Raw genomic sequence first — 21,052 nt, forward strand, 5'->3', positions numbered from 1 at the left:
CATCCGTGAAAATTTTGCTTGAGGAAGCCGTCACAAAAGAGCGTTTTTCCGCTGATTTTTGTCTTCCGCTGATTTCGTGAACCGGATGAACGGGATTTTTTTTTCCATTTTGCATAATGTCAGCCTATAATGTAATGCATGACATTGTATACACAAAAATGCATTCCCTCGAAGTTATTTACTAGAAAAATGGCAGGATTTAGATTTCCGCCGTTTGGTAATAATCAGAAAAAAAATATCAACGTGTATTAAAATATTCAGACAGCATAAGAACTATGGTACTATAGGAGGTATAGGTTGTTCCGGGAAACACCAGACAAAAAATACAGCACATGCGACTTCCGTGTGGATAAGACAAGAGCTCCTCATTTCCCCATAAACAGGGCGTTGCAAATGATGATGAAGATGATAATGATGATGATGATGATACTGCTCTGCAGCAATGCAGTTTTCTGAGTCATCTAATAAAATGAGTATTGGATGAGATGAAGTGAATGGCTGGTATCCAGAATGCGGATCCGTTTTCGGTTCTCCGATTCCATTACGAAGGGTGGGTCAATGAGAGCACGTATTCATGGAAACATACGCCTAATGGTATTCATGCACAGATACCTACACAAATCACGGTACTGTTATTGGATCCGAAAGGACTGGCGTATTCAAATCTCGCACGGAGTGAACAAACCACGGTAGAGCAGAGGATCCGTTCCTGAATGCTAGCAGCGAACGGGTGAATTTCAATCACGGGTACAGATTTGTTCTGATTTTTACGACTGCCTTTAATCTGGGCCGCGTGCTGCTCCACCTTTCTAGTTGGAGGTTATCAGCTTCCTTATTATGTGGATGATGCTTCGTGAAGGATGCTTTCGGTATTCAATTTGGGATGCCTTTCATTGAATTTGCGAACGTTCAGATCAGTGGAACAGTCGCGGGATGTGGCGGTAGGGGCGTGATGGTGTTTTAGTTTAGTTCGAACGGAAGTCTTAGCTTGGGAGTAATTCCTGTAAGCAGACTGTTTTATGAATGTACAATTTAGATTTACTTCTTGATGTTTGAATGCAGACATTTGTGAATACGGTAGCTTTTCTCATCTTGTATTGGGAAGCAAAATGTTCCGCGTATTTTGTTTGCGATAATCGTCTGCAAACAATAATCTATGCATTTTTGGTGATGACGAGTACAAATTCATTCAAACATTCCATGAGGCAACAAGTCGTTCACAGCCGAACCTCCCGTACAAATGAACGTGTAAAGCGTATTGGCATGAAGGTTTTTACATGTCGTTCGAACCTGCGAGGATTATTTCGAATGTCGTTCGTTACACTTGGTGTAAAATTTCACAGCACATAATTTTAGATACTTCTAAAGAGCTGTTTAAAGATGCTTCGCCACTTCATTCAACCCGAAATTACCAATGTGAGTGTCAGATCTCAATACTAGAAAAATGTTCCAACAGGATGAAGCCTTTAGATAAATATCAAAAATCTTTATGGAAGTGAAATATTCACTGCGAAGATCTTCTTTTTTGAAATCAGTATGTGGCAATAATCCAAGTGCATTAAGGGGCTATTCTAGTGTAGAGACACACATTTCGGACGTTTTTTTCGAGCTCCGTAAAAATAAAACAAAAACTATTTTTAGTATCTATTGTACTATTATTATTCATCTATCTTTTAGCAATAAAACAAAAAATTGAACGGTGAAAATATTCATAATAAGAATAGTTACAAGCTGATAAAGAGTAAGGGGGTTCAAAAAAAAAAGTTGTCCCATGGCGTACACGATTTCAGTCCTTCTGGTTATCTGAAACAAAAAAATCGAACAGAATCAGAATCAGTAAAGATGCCACTATCGTATTACAGATTTCCGTTTCCCGATTTTTTGAAAATAGTGAAATTGAAAAAAATTAATTTTTATTGGTTTTTTTTCCAGCTGACCCGGTAGACTTCGTCCCGCTCGAAATTATTTTTCGTTATCACATTCACGTTTTCTTACTAAGCGCATGTTGATGAGTCCAATCGCAGAACTGTTCATTGATTGATCTTCTGATCTACCCTCTAAAATTACCTTTTACTATAAAATTCCTAGTACTTCTACCAAAACTCGTCAGATTATTTTCAGACACAATTCTCGTTCAAAATTTTTCAATTACTTGTAAACATCATGTTTCACCGTTACTTGGAATAAATGTTGATACAGAAAATATGATAGAAAAAAGACAGCCCTAAATCGGATAATTCCTTTCTCGAGTTTTGCTCTTATCAACACATTCGCGTTTAACACACAATGCGTTTTATCACATTAAAATCCATTTCCATTTTCGAACAAAAATCAATTTCGTTAGCGCAAACATCAAATGGACTAACAACGCTTGTCACTATGTAATTGTAGAACATATAAGAATTGAATTTCCCGAATTTTCCTATTTTCCTTCAGTGTACCAGTGTACCATTTATAGAAATAGTTGATGTTACATTGGAAAAGTATTAATAGGATTCAAATAATACTTCAATAATAATTTTCGAATAAAACTATGCTTCTAAATTTTATTTCTAGTATGTAATACTATGTCGTTAATTCTACACTAGACAAAACATTATGGAAACGGAGGTTGAAGTCAAAATTTTCTAAGTGATTTTAGAAATGCTGTAACTTTGTGAAAAACCAGCGCATGAAGATGTGATGTACAGCATTTTGAAGCTTCGTTTAAAGCTTCAAGTTTTGAGATGTAATACTTGAATGCTTCTATCTTTTTGTGTGTAGGTGTAGTGGACAACAATGTTGGAAAGACAAAAATCTACATTTTTTGTTTTTTATTTTAAAGATTTTGTAGATTAACACAGGTTTTGTTTTTATTGTTTTTATTAACCAAACCAAAAGTAAATCCAAATAACTTTATCAATCAGCTTTCATTTGATTCCAAGAACGCTCCTGTATGTCTTTTTACTACAGGAAAAAGTTTTGATGGAATGACAAATTTCCCTTTTTCTAATGAATATTTTTTCAATAATGCGTTCATTCCTAAATCAGAAGGCAATTTTCAAAATTCCAACAATTTCTGTACAAGACTCATTATTTATTACACAGGCAAATTTGCCTATTTTTTGTCTTTGCTTCGATCGATTCCCTTTAGAGGGTATTCTATTGTAGAAACACGAATTTCGGACGTTTCTTTTGAGCTCCCTAAAAATATATTTTTATATTTAAAGGATATTTTTACGCGTTTGAAGTTCATTGTTATGGCCGTAACAGGTTAAATACCGCATAACTATAATGGCTCTAACTCGGTAAATAATAGGATTTTCGATAAGTCCTTTCTAGGGTATATTCTTGAATGCCTAAAGTACAGAAATATGAAGGAGAAAACAATGATTTTTTACAAATTTCTGGACTAGAATACTCCCTTAATTGACTTTCTTTTCAGCCATTCCATGCCAAACCTATATAGTGGCTCTCAGATTTTCGTGAGAAGTGGTAATTTTGTTCTTTATCACAAAACATTAGACCCGTATTATTTTATTTTTTCGTTAGGGTGACCATTTCCATTTTAGGCTGGTTCTTGAAATCAATTATTTCCACTTTTTCCCAAAAAATTCATAACTTTTAAACCACTGAACCGTTTTAGATGATCGACATATCAAATTGAAGCTAATGAGCTTTCATTAAAAAATATTGAACCAGCAAAAAAATGGATTTTGTTTTCGTGATTATTGATTGTAGACGTTTTTTGTTGTTTTCATGGCTTTGGACTAGAGAGTGCTATATTTTTTTATATTTTTTCTTGAAAGCTGAGGATTTTTTACATACAGTACCTCGATATTTTTTTGAGAAATGATTTTGCAAAGTTTGGAAAAATCATTTTTTTCCAAGAATGACAAAAAAGAAAGAAAAGACCTCTCTGATTTTTGAATATTGCGTTACATGTAGAAAAACTTCAGCTTTCAAGAAAAAATATTAAAACATATAGCGCCGTCTATCTTCAATCATGGAAACTATAAGAAACAAATACAATCGATAATTACGAAAACAAACCAACTTTTCGCAAGTGTATTATTTTTTGGAAGAAGATTCATTGGCTTTAATTTGATATGTCACGATCACGATCATCACGATCGGTCTTGTAGTTAAAAATTGTGAATTTAAAACAAAAGTCATTTTGGGAAAAGGGAAAGGGCAAAAATTAATTTTTCGAATAAATAAATTAGGGTCTAATATTTTGCGATAAAGAACAAAACTACCAGTTTTCACGAAAATCTGAGAACCACTATATCAATTTTTGTCATGGGATGACTGATATGTTATACACAAAGTCGCCTCTCGCTTGAGTAAATGCTGTACCATTGAGTATAAATGGATAGTACTTTTAATGATACTTTTAAGGTCATTGAAGGTTGTGTATGAGGATGTTCAAGAAATGTCGCCAAGTATAGCAAGCAAAAAAATGTAAACAAGGCAGCAGGCTGAAAGATTATGAAGTTATGATTTGTGACCAAATATAGAAATGGGAATGACACAATGATTTAGTCATCTGAGTCATTTGATTAGGATGTGAGAATTTCTTCGAAGAGTTCTTGTAAATTGAGCGTTAGGGATGCTACAACATCCTTATTAAGGGTGATCCTTGTCTGAAAGGTCGAAAAATAATGAATTTTCGTGATTTTCGGATGCTAAGAAGTGTTCGTGTTGGTTATTGTTTAAGGTGTATCTGAAGATGTATTTTTCTATTTTTTGAGCGCATGAATAATAATTATTACGCTGTTGAGAGTTCGATGTGTAGATTATGTCTAAAAATCGGTACCTTGCTGGTGGTATTGGTTCTGAAGCAACAGGGTGTCGCAGAACGAATTCCAATGAATATTCTGAAACTTCAGGACAATACCTAAGGCGTTACATTTTGAAAATTCGGAAAATTGCCAAAATGGCGGCCATTTTTGTTAAAAATTAGTTATTTTTCATAAAAGATCGCTGTTAAGAAGCTCATACAAAATTTAAAAAAATTAAATCAAAAAACGGCTATGTTACCCTTGAGGTAATTCATTTTTCCATCTGGATAAAAAATTACAATGAAATCGGTCGAGTAGATCCTGATATATAGATACCACCAGCTGAAAAAAACATGGTTTCGAGAAAAACGCATTTAAAAACTCGAACAGTAATACTATATTCCTTAAGGTGACCTCATACTTTTGGCTGTAACTTTCCAACGTAATCAAATATCGAAAAACCCTTTCACGACAACATTTCTGAGGGCATAAGCTTCCCAAAAATGCGAAATAAATAAATTCGTTTTTTCGACCTTCCAGATCGGGGTCCCTCCTTAAACTCCTATTGAACTGAAAAATTTAATCCTTTCACTACGAATAAGCTGTTACAAATTTGTTAATCTGGCTTTGAAAGATGCATCTTCGATGATCGGGCGCATGACTGTTGTGGAAATATTGGCGATTTTGGCTCATTTTCTGTTTTACCTCATAAACATTTTTATTTGATCAGAACTGTTTCGAAATAGAGCTGATTTCTTGCGTCTGGATCATAATTGTATCGAGATTTAAATATACAAGTTTCTTGCGCTTGAGTTTGGGTAGGGTGCCAATGAAAATGGTCATCTCGAGTTTCAAAAAGTTACCTCATAAAGAATGTACCACCAAAAACACCCTATGCCAAATATCAGCTCAATCGGACTTAAGGGAGAGTGGCGCAAAGCGTTCAAAGTTTGAGTTTTTTGAAAATCGAAAAATCACCCAAGGGAGGAGTAAAGGAAATCGAGGTTTTCGAAAAAATTTTTTGGTGCCAAATGTCTTAAAATTGCATTAAACGTCGAGATTTAGTGTCATCTCAAAATTTGTTTTTTTTTGTCAAAAATCGACACTCTGGGACTTAATTTTTTTTCGGCAAGCGAAACGAAAAGTATGGTTTTGGGTGATAATGAAAATAGTTATCTCGATTTTCCATTCGGAACTTGCTACGAAATGTTGATTTGCACAATAATATACCCTATGCAAAATATTTGCTCATTCGGACTTCATTTACTGAGGTCACAAACGTTAAAATTAGAGTTTTTTTTAAAAACGAAAAATCACCGAAAATCGAGGAATTTTTTTTTTGGATGCCAAATGTCTTACAATTGCATTATTCGTCGAGATTTACAGTTATCTCAATTTTTTTTTGTCAAAAAAATGTTTTGTTGGCACTTGGTTTTTTCGTGTGAAAAATTGATTTTTGAAAAAAATATTTTTTTAAGATAACTGTAAATCTCAACGTGTCATGCAATATTAAAACTTTTGGCATCTTTTTTTTTAATACCCCGATTTCCGCTGATTTTTCGATTTTCAAAAAACTCAAATTTTATCGTCTGCGACACCAGTAAATGTAGTCCGAATGAGCTTATATTTTGCATAGGGTATATTGTTGTGCAAATCAACATTTCGTAGCAAGTTCCGAATGAAAAACCGAGATAACTATTTTTATTAGCACCCTAAACCATACATTTCGTTTCGCATGCCGAAAAAAGACTAAGTCCCAGAGTGTCGATTTTTGACATTATTGTTATTTGGGCTAAGGAAACTCAACTACGTATTAGCAAATGACCTAAGTTAGTAAATACGTTGAGACGGCAAAAGTTCCACAGGGAACGTTAACGCCATTCAAGAAGAAGAACTTTCTGAAATTTTAGGGTCGATTTTTTCTCATACATTCATTGGCACATTACTGTACACTTCGTAGTTGATTGATCTGAACCAGCGAAATTACACAAAGGACACATCGAATGACGCTTGAGAGTAGTAAACTATTCTGATTGTGCATGTTTCGGTGATTCGAATTTTGAATAGGCAATAACGACGCCGGCCACGTTTTCACTATGGGAAGGGAACTAATGTTAGTATGACATTCGCGGCCAGAAGAGTCGTCTCTATAGCGTGGTTCCAATGCGATTATCATGGTAGGGAGAATTGTTAGTGGGGAGAGGTTTGAATCAGGATTTACTAAGGTAAGTGATGTGATTTTTAAAACGTGGAGTCTCAACATTTACGAAACGATTATATTCTAATTTGCAGTGGAGGAGAATATCAAAGGGTAATCTGAGAAGGTTACCGAATTCCTATACGATTAATCCCAACGACGATGTATTTCATGTCTAGTTTTGTGTAGGTTATTCATATTTCAAAACGCGGTCGATGCCCCAAACGTGCGTTTATATTTTCGACTGACGATTTATTACATGATACATTACTCTTAGAAGCCCATAAAAACTATATATTCCGTTACGCAACGGTGGAAATATGTTTCGGTTACCTACGAAGGTAACCGAGAGAACTCCTACATATCCAATTATTCTAATAATTTATGATCTAAATAACATACATAAGAACGAATACATAAATAACATCGAATTATCAGAGGTATGTAATTGAGTATACAGGTTTCTTGAAAACAAAAAAAAATATGTGAAAAAAATAATGAAGATCTCTGGGAAGTTGATTATCGTTTGCTTTTTTTTAAATTTTAGATTCATTTATGTTTTTCATCAACTGTATTCAATAATTCGATCAGATCAGAAACCAGATGAAATTACATTTCGAATTTGAGATATAGTTTCGCGTGGAAGAACTGTCGAGGAAAGGTTCTTTAGTGGGTCAGAGCTAAGTGCAATTTCGAGCAATGATCAATTTCGATTTCACCTTCTGATTTAAAATTTGGTGTTTTTGTTATATGAAAAACGATACCATAATTTATTTATTCTGATATCATTTTTCATACAACAAATTTTTCAAGAGAATTATAAATCAATAAATTGATGAATGAAGAAAGGTGGAGCATAGGATTTTCACCAGACAATGTTAATTAATTGCCTATAATTGTGGTTTCAAATTTGCTTCTATCACCAGAATACAAAAAAAAAACTATCCCAGTATATTACGCATTTAATAATTCGCTTAGATTATTCTTTATATCACCGTGCCACGTTGAATAACAGGCTGAGGATGGTGATTGCCACGCCTAACTCCCCATACATCGCAACAACAACAACCTGGTTTTGAGCTTCCCACGAAGGCGCCGCCACCGAGGAATCCATTCTTGGGAGCAGCGTTGTCCCAGGGGCGCCATAAATTTTATCAAACCGGTAGTAATTTACTCACCATAATAATACTGCTGGCGCTGAAGACATAACCGCCGATCCGGTCCTCGGTGTTCAAGTACACCAAGTAGAACGCGTGGCATAACATATTGGACACGAACAGCATGGCCGTCCGGTACAGCAGCCCTATCCTGAAATATAAAAAAAAGGAAAGGAGGAAAACAAGCAAAATTCAGTATAAACCGGGTGGAAATTTTGCTAATAGTTTAAATTTAGCTCGATGAGGGAGCATAAAATGTAGTGTTCATGGGATGGGCCCATGTTTGCCAGCGGCATGAGCGCAAGGGAACCAACTTTCTCCAAGGAACGGCGAACTTCACGAACCGGAACCGCTGGGGATGTGAAGTTTCCGTTCAGTTTCGGTTCTGCAGTAATACACATACTGGTTCATTTGCAGGTATTTCCTGCCGAATACGGGGGCCGCTAAAGTGTACCTGTAAATGACAATGCAGCTTGACCAGGTTGTTAGTCGTATACGACTAGCCAGTCGTGTATAGTGGTTATGGCAGAAACTCGAAATGGTTTCCTCATATTTTTTTTTGGCGGGAAAATGCAATCATCGCAAAGTTTACTCGCAGCTTTGCTGTGGTTCAATGTGTTTCCAAAGTACGGTGGTAGTTGTTCTTTGATATGTGCAACCATCTGTTTAGGGGGTATGAACATTGAATTTTGTGGAAGGAAAATGCCTTGGTTGGTTTCGGAAATATTTTTTTTGAAAGGCTAAACAGTACAGTTTATGGCAGAGACGCAGCTGCTAAAAATTATATTTTAGATTAAAAAGAAGCTTCGAAATGACACAATATCCTTGTTTAAATAACTCCGATCAATAATCTAGAATAATGTATTAAACGAAGCCAATTAGTTACGTTCCTTGACAACTGTGGTTTCGATAACAATATCCATTGTCATCATGCTCGATTCGATCTAGAATCGTTTCTAAACGAATGAGTATCAAGATTTATCTTCTTACATCTATTGCTTCCATTATGCGGATGTGTATCTTTATGAATAAATCAAATTATTATATAGCCGATTGAACTGAGTTTTATTCTTCGCAACGAATAGAGCTATCCCAAGGCGAATGAATCAACACGGACGATTCACTTGTGGCCGTGCTTCAATTTGTGAATCTTTTTTTTTATTCATCGGTGGTATGGAAAGTGATCTAGCTAAAAAGAGTTCAGCATGACGGTATGCGGTCAGAATATCCAGTTTATGCTAAGTAGCCCTCGGTCAGCAACTCATCGCTGTTCGTCCGAAGCATTTACTTATTTATTTATGTATTCTTTTATCCTTCTTAGCATTTTCATTTGTGTTGCAGTCTATCCATTCTGTACTATGAGCGGACATTTTAACCCGAGAAGATGGAAACAATATAGTGTTGTTTTTTTTCTTCGGAGAATAATATGAAGAGCGAGTTAAACATTCCACTTTGTAAATTGTATAAACATTGAAATTTATGGTCAGTTTCTCCATCCCAGGATAGCTATCGCTCTAAGAATGCTTGAAGGAGCTTAAGTACCGATAGGGATTATGAAAACGGATGATCACAGCATCATCGTTGAATAATTTGATTATTTTTTATTATGGTAGAAAAGCACGAAAACTAGTGTTTAGTATTGGAGATATATGACATAAGTTAGGTTTTTCACGGGAAATTGAATACGATTCCGATTATAATTTCTAGTGTTCTACGTGGTCAGTTTAACACTTTGGGCCTAGGGACATCATTACTAGGCTGACATTGAGATTGAAGTTAGAAAAACGTTGAACACTGGAAGTGACAGTTACAAAACAAGGAAATAACAAAAAAAAATGTTTTCGGATGTTTTATGCTACGTGACTACTTTCTATCTTTTTTTTTGTTTACATTCAACATCTTTTGTAGCGGGGACCAACAATGATGTTGTGCAAATGCTTTTAACGCGGGCTAAATGGAAACCGAAACGAGAACAATCCAGGACTCAACGTGTTAAAAACAATCGCGAATTTTGAATTTTGTGGCGTTATGTTGGTACTCATTTCTCTCGCTTATGCCGACAATTTTGGCCATTTTGAATGTTTAGTTTTTTTTGTCAGTTTTCCTTGCCCGTGTTTGACTCGTTTGCGATTTGTCCTTAGAAACGTAGAATGAATGTAAGATTTGGGTCCCCTGATCGACCCGAACGACATGGATTGGAGGGATACAATTCAACTCGAAAAGTTGGTTATAAAAAAAATGTAATCGATGAAATCGCTTCTGGTCAATCGCTAGCTTCGAACGGTCCATTTTTTGGCAGTAGAGGCATGAAAAAAAAATTTCAAAAAATAAAAAAATTAAAAATTAGAAAAAAATAAAACAATTCCCATCATCGACGCAGCCATAGTCGGCCAGGCGGTTTATAACCAACGGAACCTAAGCATGGCCTATATCGATTACAGGAAGGCTTATGACTCCATACCTCACTCGTTTCTCGTCCGGGTATTGGAGCTCTACAAAATTGATCCCGTCGTCGTTAGGTTCCTGCAGCATGCGACGAGGCAGTGGAGTACGTCTCTGCACCTTAGTGATGGGGAAAATGTGTTGCAGTCTAGAACGCTGCAGATAAAGAGAGGGATATTCCAAGGCGACTCTTTCAGCCCGCTTTGGTTTTGTCTGGCACTGAACCCCCTCAGTAGGACGCTCAATAAAAACGGTCATGGCTATAAAATAAGGTATGGCGACGGCGCCCACGAAGAAGTGACCCATACCTTTTACATGGACGATATCAAGGTCTACGCTGATTCACGTCAGCGTCTAGGTGTAGCTATCCGGGTTGTCGAAGATACGAGGGTCACTATTTTTATTTCGGGAATTGGCAACACTGATGTCATGTGAGTCCATCTGACGGTTCCATCGTAAAGTTTGACATTTTTGACGATATACGTACTCAGAACATTTTGTCATACGGACGCTATTTGTTTATTTTATATTTAGTTGAAAGTTTGATCTCGGCAAAAAAATGGAACTGAATCGTGAACATTTTCGTGCGATGATTTTTTACGACTTTCGACGTGGATTATCACAACAAGAGTGCGTCAATCAACTTAATTTGACTTTTGGCGATGAAGCTCCATCAAAAACTACTGTGTATCGCTGGTATAGTGAATTCAATCGTGGTCGTAGTTCGCTGTCCGACGAGTTTCGTGAAGGTCGTCCAAAATCGACTGTAGTGCCAGAAAACATCGATGCTGTGCACGAAATGATTAAGCAAGATCGTCATGTAACCTATTGTGAGATTGAGGCATCCCTAAGCATTAGTTCCACCAGCATATATGCGATTTTACATGAACACTTAGTTGTGCGAAAATTATGTTCACGTTGGATCCCACATAATTTGACAATCGCTCAAAAAAAGGCTCGTGTCGATTGGAATAAATGCTTTGAAAATTGGTTTAAGCGCATGCAAAAGTGTATCGATCATCGTGGCGAGTACTTTGAAAAACAATAAAAATATATTCGCAGCTTAACTATTTGTTTTTGTTCCTATTCCCGAAATATAAATAGTGACCCTCGTATAAGCAGGGACATCTGCATGGAGTTCGGCCTCGACAAGTGCCGCTGTGTCCATCTGCTGAAAAGACAACTCACCGAATTCGGAGGCTACGAGGTCTATGACGGCGAGTTTATACAAGACATGATTCGTGGCGAATCTTACAAATACCTTGGATTCCGACAGCTCATCGGGATTCGCCACTCCGACATCAAGACGGAACTGCGAGACAAGTTCTTGAGTCGAGTGAACTGTGTCCTGAGGACTTTCCTCTACGCGGGGAACAAGGTACGCGCGATCAATACATTCGCGGTTCCCCTGCTGACCTTCAGTTTTGGTGTAGTCAAATGGAGCAAAACTGACCTAGAGGACCTTGAGAGGAGGATGAGGAAAGCATTCAAAGAGGCCGGAATGCACCATCCTCAATCGGCACTGAAGAGAGTTCCACTACCACGCAAAGAAGGGGGACTTGGAGTAGTCGACATATCTGCACTGCGAGCGGAGTACCAACTCAACTGCAATCTACAGACAGTGGAGGAGAAGATTGCAGCTTGGAAGCAGAAGGCAGTGCATGGTGCCCACCCCCATCAACTGGACCGGCCACACATCGACAAGGCCGCATCTAATCTGTGGCTAACGCGTGGTGAACTCTCTTCAGTAGTAGAAGCCGACATGATAGCCATCCAGGACAGGATAATGCCGACGAGAAACTGAAGGCGGTACGTCTGGCATCAAGACGTTGATGACATTTGCCGGATGTGCCATCAACCAGGTGAAAAAATAGAGCACATTATGGGAGGCTGTCCCGTTTTGGCCAACGCAGCCTACACCGAGCGCCACAACAACGTGGCCCGTATTGTTCATCGACAACTGGCGCTCCAATGTGCTCTATTGGAAGACAACGTACCAAACTACCGGTACCTGCCTGCACCTGTCCTGGAAAATGACCGTTTCAAGCTGTACTGGGATCGCACTGTTCTGATCGACCTCTCGATCCACCACAACCGCCCAGATATAATGGTTTACGACAAGAGCGACCGCAAAGTCACCATCATCGATGTCGCTATTCCACTGAACCAGAATCTGGAGGAGACCCACGGTCGCAAAATTTGCAAGTACTGACCATTGGCCGTGGAGCTCAAGGAACTGTGGGGGCTAAGGGAGGTCCCAAAAATTGTTCCAGTCGTTCTCTCTGGAACTGGAATTATCCCGAAGACTCTTCTGGAAGCGCTAAAGGTGTTGAACATGGAGAAGGAATTGGCCGGCATCCAAAAGTCGGTCATCCTTAGCACCTGCGCGATTGTCCGACAATTTCTCAGTCAGTACTAAAACAGCACGAGCATGCATGATACGTGCATTCCGCAGAGCCTAGTCCCCCTTTGGCATCCAGAAGCCCGGGGGCAGGTGAAAATTCTGGCTAGGTTCGCCTAGTTAAGAGGTGAGATAAGTCTGCCAAAAAAAATAAAAAATTTGAAAAAAAAATAAATATTTAACACAAAAAAAAATGTAAGGAGTTGTATCTAGGACACGACTGCATATTTTCGACGTAGAACTGCAATTATATTATGCATTCCACTTGTTTACCACTTCGAATATTATTCTAGAATGCATCGACATTTTTTGTAATAGATTATGTTCTTCGTCACAAATAAATTTGATGAACGTCTTTTTACGCTTAATAAGATGTCTAGGACTACCAAAATATGTAAACGGAAAAATTGTCAAACGATCATTGATCATTGTATTTTACATTTCCCTCGGAAATTATTGCACATCTTATGTTTACGTAGTTCTCGAACCGCGAAAGTTCATTCACCTCTAGTATCTGAAATGACGATTTTCCCAGGCTTCTCAGTTTAAAAGTACTTTTTAGGGAAACATATTCCGGTCTACACAACGACAAGCGAGTACAAAAGTACTCAACACCAAAAATACCATCGACTTGAATGTATTTGCAAAGCGGATTCCCCCAGGCACATTAATTTTAAAGTCCGTGTTAGGGAAACACAGCTCAGTGGGAAAAAATACCCCCGACTTGCATGTATATTTGCAAAGCAGATTTCCACAGGTACATCGATTTTGAAGTCTGTGTTGGAGAATCCGTAAATCGGGTCAATCAAAACAGTAAGCAGTTGGGACGTTTAGATAACGCTTGACATTTGATTAGAACAAACTCATTTTATTCGAGAAGCACATTTTGTCCTTTTTTCTACACTGATTGATACCTTCCACTATATTGTTAACTATAAAACAGGTCGGGAACTGCAAGGAATAGAACTTTGTTTTTGGCAGGCTTAGTGACTTAAAACTGCATGAAAAATTAAAGGGAGATGTGTCCAAGCCACGACCGTATTGTTGACGTAGGGTCACGCAATTATTTTATTCAATTCTCCTGTTCTGTTCTGTTCTGATATTTTTTCGAATGTTTCAAAATTTTAGATATAACTTCTGTGTGTTGTTTTGTAGAAGTAGTTGAAGATGGAAGATGATTCATTCCTGATCTAGCGAGAACAATACACAAGATTACACATTGCACTTAGTATCTATCGCGAACGCTATCTCGGCGGTATTTGCCTGAGGCTGCATTCAGTTTGTCTAGAAGAGTGCATTGGCAAAACAAGGACACCAATTTCAGCAATTGGCAGTTTGTTCTCTTGAATCAATTGATTTTTCAGGGCCACCAAACCTTTCACAAAAGAGTTATTACAATATAATTAGGCTGACCAAATAGTTCAGGGTTAAAACTGACACGCGAATCAAAAACAAAAAATATAAACAAAAAGACATTATACTAAGGCAGCAATTTAATTCGTTTCATGTTTTTTGCATGAAAAACACATTTATTTCAATAATAAAATGAATTAATACACCATTCAAAGTATTGGTCATCATTAGCTACTACATTTTATTATCTTTCTGACAATTTACGGAATCCATCACTTACGGTCATTTACGGCGTCCGTCACCCACAAGGAAAAATAGCTGAGAATATAGAAGGCGAGAGAATGTTATACGCTCACTTCGATTCTCGGAGAGAAATTCGATGCCGATTTTTATTTTTCATCGAGTTATGATTGGCGAAAAATTGTTTCGTTTTCAGTGACTCCTTGATGCCGATAATGGTTTTTCACTTCTTCAGTATAGCTGAAAACGTTGCATGAAAATATGCGGCAATATTGGGTTTCATCGTGAAGTGAACATGAGATGAGTTAATATTTGTACAATTCAGACGCTGTCCAAATGTAGATCGTTTGAACGCTGTCCTAACAGACTAACGTTGGTAAAGTTAGCTATGATTTTTCGCTCCATATTTTCAGTACCAAATGAGAGACGAAAAAGCATTCTCGTTGAACTTGCGAGATAGAGATTTTCCACATCTCTTTCTCTCTGAAGAAGAATTTTCGGTGAAAAGGAAGAGACGAAAATATCAATAATACACGGTTCATCGAAAACTAGATTGATTGACTGAATATTTTTCGTGCATCCGAGCGAGGATTTCGATCTATGGTTCGAATAGATGGATAGATGGAATATTGGCGACTCCTTTTTGGTCACATAATCTGCACGTTTTCCGGCAATAGCTCGCTTTTAACAGATCAATTGTTGCCTGTAGAAGTCTCCATTGATCGGTTGACAAGATTTGTAGCAGCTCATAGTGAATCACACGCTTTTGATCCCACCGAATACAGAACATTACTTTGGCACCGTGGATATTCAACTTCGGCGTTGATGTTCTTGTTTGGCCGGACTTTACATACGATCTTTTGCATTATGGATTATCGTAGTGAATCCATTATTCGATCCCGGTAACGATTCGACGCAAAAAGGCTTCGTTTTGTGCCGTTCGAGCAACATTTCGAACATACACAATCTCCGTTCGACATCTCTCGATTTCAGTTCGTATAGAACACAATTTCCTGGCTTTGGGATGTATGTTGCGGCTAGGAGTCATTTAGAAATAGCTTGTCAAGTTACTCACAATGATTCTGCAAACTCTGTTTACGTTTGATACGAATCTTGATTGAGTAATGTCACTAATTCATCGTCTTCAATCGTGTCAATCGTTTTTCGATTGACACGGACGCTTTTTGTCTTCAGCACTACAATTACCACTTCTAAATCGTCCAAAAAATAGTCCCTATAAAATCTATCCAATGGTGAAGAGTCATTACAAACTTCCACAAGCATTTGTTGCGCTTCAGTTGTGCTTTTCTTCCAATGGAAACAGAAAATCAAAACATCCCGCAAGTGGTGCTTATTCGCAGCGAAACTCGCAGTAAAAATTGAACTTGTTGTGCAAAATTCGAAGGCTGGTAAACAATATTTGGTTGATAGATGACACTTCACGAACCAAATAACCAAACTAAATCAAAAACTTCCAGATGCTAATTTGTTCTCTACAGTCAAGAAATATTCAGATGATGGATAGACGAAGAAGATTATGATTCCTTACACCCAAAGTTAATTTTTAGCACATGTTATGGCATCCCGATTTATCACATTAAATGAGCTGAAAACTAACAGAAAATGTTCTACTCCCCAATACATGTATATCATTTGTTTAATATATATGCTAGAGACAATATGAGTGAGCGAAACAGGACACATTTAAATGGAAGCATATAAAAGCTTTCGTATAGTTTTCCAAATATACGGCCCAGACAGAGAAAGATATATTCTCGTTCATGTTCTTTTATATCCTCTTAGAAAACACTTTCCAACTTCATTTTATGATGAGGTGTAATATTATCACGCTTCTATATAATAGCACTGGCAGCTATATGGATAGCGTGGTCGTGTAAAATAGATTTGCATTCCAGCCGGCCTTGGTTCGATCCCTGTTGACGTCGTATGGGCTTTTTTTTGGCACAATCCTAAGCGAAATGAGAAAAGAAAACAGAAAGAGATGTCTGATTCGCATACATACAAACCATTTTTAAGCTTTTAAAACAGCTCATTATTTGCGCATTTGACCTTCCAGTACACGAAATGGCATCATTTCTGCCAACGCTAGTTTGGGAGTACACTCTAGAAATTTGTTCGCAATTTCTGAAAACATTTTTTTCCAACTATTTGCAACTGACACGGATTCTCTGAACTACCTTTTTATCTCATCAATTGTAAATAATTCAATAATTGTCCAATTATCAAACCAAATATTTTCAACTGTCTGAACAGGTATATGTAATTTTGAATCTTTGATCATTCCGGAATGGACTTTAATAAATCAATTTATAATGTTATGCTTCTTCTAGACTAGCTTTCCACTTTCGATGTACCCCAACGTTTCGATGTATCCCAACGTAGTACCGTAAAAATTCTCCATTGTTTTGGTAAACTTTGTCTCCTGTATTTCCCCTAAATCAATTAAACTTTTAAAAATATTTTTTAACTCATTAGTCGATTTTTTTTCTTTTATGTTGAAGAACTCTAACCGAACGATTAAAATAACCAGCAACTTCAGTTGGAGATATATCACCTTTTTCAACAAGGCCAATAAATGTTTGAAAGGTTTGACTGATCTCTGTTGAAAAGAATAGAACCATAGAACAACACGATATTTTCATGTTATGGAAAATAGGACCACGATCTGTCAGAAAATGCTAAAAGATGTTCATTCGAAAACAATGTATTAAGAATAATGGAAAGGAATAAAAAAAATTCTTCATACTGAAAATACGGTACAAATTGATAAAAATACGGGACAATCAAAAACGGTTGAAAAAACAGTACTGTCCCGTTCAAAACGGTCAACCTAACTAAAATACAATGCAGTTTGATGCATTCTAGAGTGATTTCCGAAATGATAAACAAGTAAACTGCGTTTTGTTTGCTTGGATTGGTTTACTTGTGTGGATTTGGGAGTGATTTTGGGCGATTCGATCCCGATCGATCATGAAGTTTTTACGATCTTGTGCCGGAAACAATGGTAAGTAGTGCCGTCGTTGCAGTTGTCATTTTTCTATGAGGTACCGAAAAACTATTCGGGTATTCGATTTATTTGTTTTGAAACAGGTAGGGTATTCTAATCATGAGTCGATTATGTGTGATTTTCATGAAGAAAAATCGATTTGCATTTAATAGTTGCGTAAAAACACCCCAAATTGGACATACCAAGATCATTGGTTTGTCCAATTTGGGGTATTTTTACGCAACTATTAAATGCAAATCGATTTTTCTTCATGAAAATCACACATAATCGATACGAGTTTGGGTTTGTTGAAAAGCCCCAAGTCTCTAGTAATACTACCATAAGGTGTTGAAATTATTCATATTTTTATGTTTTTTAAAGATTTTCCTTAAAGAATAATTATGATCATGGTTTGACCACCTCTGATCATGGTTTGCCCAAAAAAATGATCATGGTTTGTCCGGTTTTAGAAATCTCCATTTTTGAATGGAAACATTCGAATTCACAATTAGATGTTGCATTTATCATTGCTTGAGTCATATTGCATCATATTGATTCATTCATAATTTAGGCTTTCTTCAGAATATTGCCTTTTCTTGGGCATTTTAGAAGTGTTCACCTCAACACAATCAACACAGAAGAACCATACTTCTGCTATGCGCGAAGCACACCATAAACAAACATAAACAAACAGCAGCGCGCCAAACGGTTGCCATAGAAATCATGTGGACAAAACAACATTATTGAATTGGACAACTCATGATCAGAATTGAGTTCATCAAAATGCGTTAATTTAATGGTTTAGCTATGTAAATCCGATACAAATGGTGAACAAGCATGATGTTTACAATATTTATAAGTGTTGTAATCCAGAAAAGGTCTGAATACGTGCCAAATAATCATCTGGTGATCGATTGAAAGTTAGCTCGAATGAGGGGCGCATTGACACAAATAGAAGGTGTATTTTATAATCCTTTAAAACATGTAATTTCGTAAAAATATACTATCAAACTACTATAAATCATGTAAAAGGCAATTTCATTTATATGTTTCGAAACATTCGAAGGCCTTATTTGACACAGGAGCGTTGAATTAGAGCATTCAAAAAAGTGGGCAAACCATGATCATATTTTCGACTGGACAAACCAAGATCATTTACCCTAATAGAATTTAAAAATTTGCGTCTGACGGCATTTCATTACATTGTAAAGCATTTTTTTATTTTGACGTGGGACTACGTCTAACCGGAATATATGGAGGGTAAAATGAAAACCTAAACACAGAACATGCAGGAAAAAATGAAAGATTTCGAATGCTTATAGCTCGAACATTTCGTACTGGATAGGAGAGATGTTTGCATCACTTGATAGGGAATATTTCTACGCATCTATCGCAACTAACAAAATGTTGTTTTTCATTAGATAAATAATTGAATAACTGTAAAATATTAGGCGTTATCTAAACGCCCTAACTGCATCGTTTTGATTGGCCCGATTTACGGTTTCCCTAACACAGCCATCAAAACCAAGCAGCCTTGGGGAAATCGGCATTGCAAATACATGAAAGTAGGGGAACTTTTGTTCTCATCGAAAAATGTTCCCTAACACAGACTTTAAAACCAAGCAGCGAAATCGACATTGCAAACACACGAAAGAGCCTAGAGGCGAGTGAACTGAAAAGTTTAAACCCTCTTAAAGCCAAAAAGAAGAAAAAGAACACACGAAAGTAGGGGGAGCTTTTGTTCCCACCGAAATGTGTTCACAAATAGAGATTTCTAAACCAAGGTGCCTGGAGAAATCGGTATTTCAAATTCATGCAAGTCGGGGGTATTTTTGTTCCGACTGGAATGTGTTTCCCTAACACAGACTTCAAATCCACGAAGCGTGGGGAAATCGGCATTGCGAATTCATACAAATCGGGGGTATTTTTGTTCCGATTGAAATGTGTTTCCCTAACACAGACTTCAAAACCGAGGTTTCTGGGGAAATCGGCTCTGGAAATAAATGCAAACTGCGAGTACTTTTGTCCTCGCTTGCCTTTGTGCAGAGTGGAATATGTTTGTCCTAACATGATCTTCTAAACTTAGGAACCTGGGAAAATCGTGCAGCCACTAGAAGCGAATGAACTTCCCAGTTTCAAGCAAATTCGAGATTCGAGAAGTATGTACACTTTTGGGATGTAAACTTCAGAGGGAAATGTAAAATAAAATAATCGTTTGATAATTTTTTTTTGTCTTTATTGGAAAGATTTTCAGCCTTAGGCTGGTTCATCAAACGTTTGATAATTCTTCCGTACATATATTTTGTTCTAGTCATCATACCAAACGTAAAAGGTCCGTCATTAAATTTACTTGTAACGAAGAACAATCAATCACAATAAATGAATTGACTTTACACGGCATTTGTTCATTTTTTTCACTCACAGAGCAAATATATTGAACTCAATTGAATTTGGAAACTGTTTCATTCAATCAAGAATTTAATCAATACAAACGAATGATTGCTAAGCTAAGGTAGTTCCACGTGAACCTTGCGGTTATATCATAGATATAACCCACTAATTTTTTTTTATGTATTATTACCTTGCCATCTAGTTTCACAATATCACAATAATGTACCGTGAAATTGCAATACAACAAATTTGCTCACTCATTGACGAACTGCCGAATTTCTAGCAACCAAAAGAAAAGATGAAATGAAATCTACGGTGTGTATTTTCTCCTGGCATCCGAATGCAGCTGCTCCGAATAAATGCCCTATTTTGCTGACTCGCACTTCAACACAGACATAATTTGCGAAGTAACTTTGCGGCATTTTAGCAGCAGCAAAGGGTGAGTTTTTCTGCCAATTTATTTTATTCCTTGCAGTTCACGAGAGGTTGTACCATACATGTGGGCTGTGGGGTCAGAAAAGTTTTACATCGGTACAAGTAGGGGAAAGTAGGTAAAGACGGACACTGCGGGTAAGATGGACAGTTTTAATATTTCATTAACTAAAATTTTTTGAAATATTTTAGTTATGCAAATACTTTCAATAAAGTGTATCAATACTTTCGAGACACACTGTTGATTCCCAGCGAGCGAACTGTCAAGCTTGTAAACAAAACAAAAATTATCTTCGCGGGTGCACCATTCGATGTAATTTTTACTCCGTACAAAATAGCGAAAAGTTCGTAATTTTTTGTTTTTTACGTGTTCTTCCAATGGGTAAGTGTTTATTTAGTCCATCATTAACTATCCTGTGATAAATCAGAGGTTTTTCAACACTTATAGGAAGAGCTACGGTCATTCGAAAAAAAAGCTGCCAGTTCGGGCAAGACGGACACATTAAGGTAAGGAAAGACGGACACTAGTATTTTCCTAGGGTATTTAACAAAACATTTTGGTTTTACTATAAAGATGCCTACAAATTTCAAGCGCAAGAGTAACCGGCAGTCATGGACCGCTCAGCAGTTGGAACAAGCCATTAAGGCTGTAAAAAGTGGATCGCCGGT

At 37.0% G+C, this 21,052-nt stretch overlaps 1 protein-coding gene across 7 annotated transcripts in view; it reads right to left on the reverse strand.

Annotated features, from left to right (window-relative positions):
- Positions 1-21,052, reverse strand: part of LOC129774820 (uncharacterized) — a 676,155-nt gene that overhangs the window by 16,579 nt on the left and 638,524 nt on the right. For all 7 annotated transcript variants that reach the window (XM_055778819.1, XM_055778821.1, XM_055778817.1 and 4 more), the window contains one exon: positions 8,139-8,268. In XM_055778819.1, coding sequence (XP_055634794.1) covers positions 8,139-8,268 — 130 coding nt within the window. The remainder of the gene's footprint in view (positions 1-8,138; positions 8,269-21,052) is intronic.

This window comes from Toxorhynchites rutilus, chromosome 3 (genome assembly GCF_029784135.1).
Source record: "Toxorhynchites rutilus septentrionalis strain SRP chromosome 3, ASM2978413v1, whole genome shotgun sequence".
Lineage (NCBI taxonomy): Eukaryota > Metazoa > Arthropoda > Insecta > Diptera > Culicidae > Toxorhynchites > Toxorhynchites rutilus.